This window comes from Verticillium dahliae, genomic scaffold (assembly GCF_000150675.1).
Source record: "Verticillium dahliae VdLs.17 supercont1.1 genomic scaffold, whole genome shotgun sequence".
Classification (NCBI taxonomy): Eukaryota; Fungi; Ascomycota; class Sordariomycetes; order Glomerellales; family Plectosphaerellaceae; genus Verticillium; species Verticillium dahliae.
Genome location: NW_009276921.1, coordinates 2,297,701 through 2,302,582, shown reverse-complemented (window position 1 = coordinate 2,302,582; position 4,882 = coordinate 2,297,701). Strand labels below are relative to the sequence as shown.

At 59.0% G+C, this 4,882-nt stretch overlaps 1 protein-coding gene across 1 annotated transcript in view; it reads right to left on the bottom strand.

Moving 5' to 3' along the window:
• Window positions 1–2,933: 2,933 nt before the first annotated feature.
• VDAG_00688 (small nuclear ribonucleoprotein) overlaps window positions 2,934–4,882 on the bottom strand; it is a gene marked incomplete at both ends in the record, with an annotated part of 4,416 nt that continues 2,467 nt past the window's right edge. Inside the window, 3 exons of the mRNA XM_009652065.1 lie at window positions 2,934–3,042; window positions 3,107–3,778; window positions 3,834–4,831. Coding sequence (XP_009650360.1) covers window positions 2,934–3,042; window positions 3,107–3,778; window positions 3,834–4,831 — 1,779 coding nt within the window. The remainder of the gene's footprint in view (window positions 3,043–3,106; window positions 3,779–3,833; window positions 4,832–4,882) is intronic.

The window sequence follows — 4,882 nt, the reverse complement described above, 5'->3', positions numbered from 1 at the left end:
CGCTGACACTACACGGACTATCGTGTCAGGTCCGTGCCTTGGTGGTGAGGCGACGCTCGAGGCTTGCCAATGAAGCCCGACCAAGCGGCGCACAACACAGAGGGACTAGCGAAAATGCAAAGCCAAGCTGCGCGACCTGCTTTTGGACTCTGCTACCATGCAAGGTGATCCGGCGGTTCGAAGGGGGAAGATTGGGTTGGCTGCGCAAGCTGCGTTGATCCTAGTTTGGGGGTCGGTCTGCAGCGTAGCGCCCAGGAGTAGTTAGTTGCTGCTGCGAACCACTAGAAGATTCGTTCAGTTTGCTGACAACTCGCTGGCGGCAGCAGTCGGTGCATGTACATGTACATGTATCTGACTGGAGACCAGCAGAGTCGATGGGCCTGCGAAGACGACGATGAAGAACACCCTACATGGGAGATGAATCAACAGTAGCGTCAGGGACTCCCGGGGAGGAAGACTAGGAGGGAAGGGCGTTTGTAGGGCGATGGGTGTTGGTGGGTGGAGGGCGTACAGAAGATGGGGATGGAGGCATGGCGTAGCGTGGCGGAGAGGGGAGGAACGGCAGGGGGGGGGGGATGAAGGGCAGGGTCGTCCGTACAGTGCATTCATCGTTGCCAGCCACACGGCGTTGAAGACGGGCTGAGCACAAGACCGTCCCCCGCCAACTTGGCAGTACAAGTACAGTACGCCAAAGGCGCTGGGGCCAGTCTCGGGCCTCTGTCGAGAACTGCCACCGAGGCGTCAGCGAATGGTGCCGCAGGCGATGGGGCAGGGGACCTTCTCCTACTACTGTTACCCCAGCCATGTGCAGACGACTGCAGACTGTGTCCCCACCTCCTCTGATCTATCCGACCAGTCATAGCAGGGAAAACACGAGCTCTGGGCGGTGTCGTGCTTTGGCTTGGGGGGACAAGGACCAGCAGGTGCTCTGTTCATTTCGCTGCCGATGTCGTCGCGCTTGCCTCCACTACTGGTCCCCTGTTCCTGCCTCCGTCCGTCCACCTGTCTATCTTCCTGCCTGCTCCTTTGGTGCCGCCTGCCACACACACCGCTGTGATCACGCGACATGCTCCTTCGTTCGCTTGGGTCGTTTGGGGTCGGCAAGAAGGGGAAAAGCGCGCAGCTGTCTCTCGCTTGCATGTGAGAGGCTCCCCCAGACAGAAGCTTGTCCGATTCATTTCCTGGAGACGGTGGCTTGCAGTGCAACGTGAGCACGCCATGCTTTACCTGGCTATACATGTAATGCCCACACGCCAAGGGACTGGGAAAGGCCCATGCTTGTTATCTGGGTGGCTGACTGTTGGACTGTGTTGAGTTGTGAGCGAAAGATGCACCTGTCAGGCAAACAAGCGGCAGCTTCTTTCCCGTTCGCACCTGTGCGCTGGCTCGACGCCCTCTGTCACCACTCGACGCCTCTCTCACCACCAAAAGACTCACTTCCTCAGAAGCTAGCTGCGTACGTACGCAAAGAGTGTCTGACAGCCAGCCAATTGAGTGTCGCGCCTGCCTGGATTGGCCGCCGGGTAGTCCCTTCTTCCCGTGCAGCGCCCAAAAAATTGACGGCAACACCACGCTGGTTGGGCCACACTTTCCCCTCAATCGAGGTACTCCTGCCTCTTGATTAGCGGCACCACAGTCAACCACCTGAGTACATGTACCTCGTCGCCAAAGTGACACTTGATAAATCCCATCTCGTCTCCAAAACATGGCATCTCCGTGGAACGTTTAGAATTGATTCAAGTTCACGCTCGACAGAGTCTGATCACCGCACGCAAGCCAAGCTCAACTGCCTTCCGAGAACGAGGCGCCTCAAGACACCCATTGTGCACCAGGTTGATTCCTGAACCTTATCCTGCCGCTCGGGCCTCGGGAAGCCCAAACACCAGAAGCCGAATGAGAGCCTAACCTGGTGACATTCGAGTTGCAGTCACACCACTCAGTCGCATCTAGTCGCATCTACTACCTCCCGGGTGACAGGCTGCCAGACTGGCTGGCAGGCAGACCATCATAAGAAACAGCAATGAGCCTCTGCGCATTCGCCAGCAAAAGGTCCCGGTACCCTGGCCTACTAGTCAACCAGCCACCTCCTGCATCACGATCAGCCTCGTTGTGAATGCAACACTCTCTGCCGGCAAATGCCCCTCTCGCCCTGCATCCGCCAAGAACTTGCTGTGTCCTGCTCTTCCCTGCATGAGGTGCGCCATGGCATCATTCGCATTGTACGGCGGCGCTATGTGAGGGAACATCGAAAAGGTTGTTGGAGCAGCTTCAATGCCCTGGTGGTGGCAGTAGCTGGCTGGTGGAATGGAAACTTCGGCACATCGACGATCCCTGATGCCTCATTCCGAGGATGAGACCGCTCTACTGTCGCCTGCGTCACTGTTGCTTCAAGCTCAGCACACGGCACTCTCAAATGCTGAGCGGCCGCTGAATGCCGAGCTCGTTGATTTCCCTCTGAACCTCCCTTGGGTGTCGCTTTAACTCTTGCTATCAGAGCGCGATGTCAGAGCGCGATGTGGCCTCACAATCATCCCGCAAGTCGGGGGCGACGTCGCACTCCCACATCCCGTTCTTCAGTCCCACCCCCAAGTAACTAAAGCATCATCCGCTTCCTTTTTCCTGTATTGTTCCTAGCCTCCTCACCACCATGAGGAGACCCTGCTGATCTTCCCGTCCCCTAGTGGGGGTCGTGGGCCATCTCTGCTGCTGACCTTCCTGTATGGGAAGGCCAACGACGACGTGCTGCAGCTAGGTATCGCGACAGAGCTCGCCATCGGGACCGAGCATCCTCACCCCATCTTTGGCTGTGGAATGAGCCAGACGACTAGCTCGCAAGGATCGACAGCAAAACTTTCCACGATTGTCGCAGATGTTGTGGTGAGCCAACTGACGAGGGAGAGGCATGTCTAAATGGCGGCGCCACACAATGCGCTTCAGCAACAAGACGAGACAAGAGGCTGCGCCAGCACGCGGGAGTGACGCCACTTGACAATTTGTATCACTGATTTGGCTTCTTCCATGCCTTCTCGATGCATCCTCTCCCTGTCGATTTCAAAGTCGTACATAGTACTCCGACAACATTGGTTAGGCGAGACCAAGCACTGACACGACATTTCTGATGGCCCCCTTGTCCGCCCGGCCCCAGTCTACGCTCTTGAGCCTGGGCCCGGCCTCATCGTCACAAAAGAGTTGCCATAATTCGTCAACAACCAGACTCCGAACTCGCGGCCAGGGATGGAACATGAGGGCTCCCAGCCGCTTCCGCGCCTCTTGCGCTGCAGCCTCTGCGTGATCCTCAAACATGGCAACACAGCCGTACACGTGTATACAGGCCTCCAGCTTCCGGATGCTCCCCGTCTTATACCCTGCCTTCTGCACCAGGAGACAAAGCCTCTTGGGATCGACGCCCCGGCACCCGGCAAATAGGCCCGCACGGTATAGAAACGCGACGATTTCCAGCGTCGGCACCAATACCCTGTCCTGGCCTTGCCGCGACGACAGGTTACGAACAAGAGCTGTACACACATCATCTCGATTAGCCGGCGCCATGCTGCAGTACTCGGTGAGAGCGGCACGCGCCGCGATGACAAGGTCCTCGTTGCCCGTGTCCGCAGAAGTGACGTAGCCCGCGAGGAGCTCTGCCATCCATGCACCAGGGTCGGCCCTGGCCAGTTCCATGATCAGAGGGTGAATGTATTCATCTTGCGCGTAGAGAGTCAACAGTGCAAGGAGGTAGGTGCGTGATGAAAACGTAAGCTTATTAAACCACACGGCATAGCTGTAGATTGTGTCAGCGAGCATGAGAGAAGGAGGGTGAGAAACCATTGACGGACCTGGGCGTCAAGGTAAGCGACAGCACAGCCTGTGCCTCTGTGCGGACGCGATCCAGTTTCTCCGCGGCCAGGCGCAGAACGTTAAGGTAGAGCTTTGACACGGCAGCCCTCAAGTACTCCTGCTGTCGCGCAGAGCCACCCGGCTGCAGCGATCGCCAGATGCACCTTGTTGCGCGCAACGCGCCCAGTCGTACATGCGAGCCTACATCGCCCCGCGCGGTAGTTGTGTAGTCGTTGAGGCCCTGAGCCAGCAGGTCCAGGAATGCCGAGGCGCCGTCTTGCAGTACGACGCTCTCTGTGAGGCTCTGCAGGATGGCCACCCTCGTGTCAATGTCCTTGTCGCTCGCCCAGCGCGACAGAATGGCGTCTGTCGTAATGTTCCTCCCGGGAGCGTCGGCAGTGTCGGAGGTGCTACCCCTGGTCGCCGTCATTGTCAGGGGGTGGGCCATGGTCAGGGCTGCAAAGTAGCCGTGGTCCGAGGTCGTCCGGGATGTAGGCTTCTGGCGAGTCGTCGCGGCCCACTGCGTGACGATGCGATTTCGTTCTGCAGGTTCTGAAAAGGCAAGGAGCACGAGGGCCGCTTCCGCGGCGGCGGCGATGGCAGACTTTTCGTGGCGGCTGAGACCTGCCGAGATGGTGGCTTCGAAATGGTGGACGAGACCTTTCACTTGACTCGGGATCCCTGGCAGGGCGTCAACGGCGGCGACGATCTGGAGCAAATCTTGCGTGCTGTCCGGTGACACGACCTCGAAGCCGGGGCAGAGCAGCTGCAGGCCGGTCGGCGTCGTGTTAGCAGCGGCGCCGAGGCTCGAGGCCTGGAGTACGGGCAGCGAGGCGATGATGAGGCGGTTCGCGGCCTCGGCAACGAGTTCTGGGCGACGGTAGGTCGTCTGGTTGACGGCCTGAAGTATGTCGGTCACCTCGCGAACGACGCGCTGCGCGACGGACACATTGTCGGCAGACAGCCCGGTCTCCGGCGCGCCGACGAGGCTCGGAAACTTGTCGAGCACGGACGCCAGGCAGAGGAGCAGGCCGTGCCGCTCCTCGAC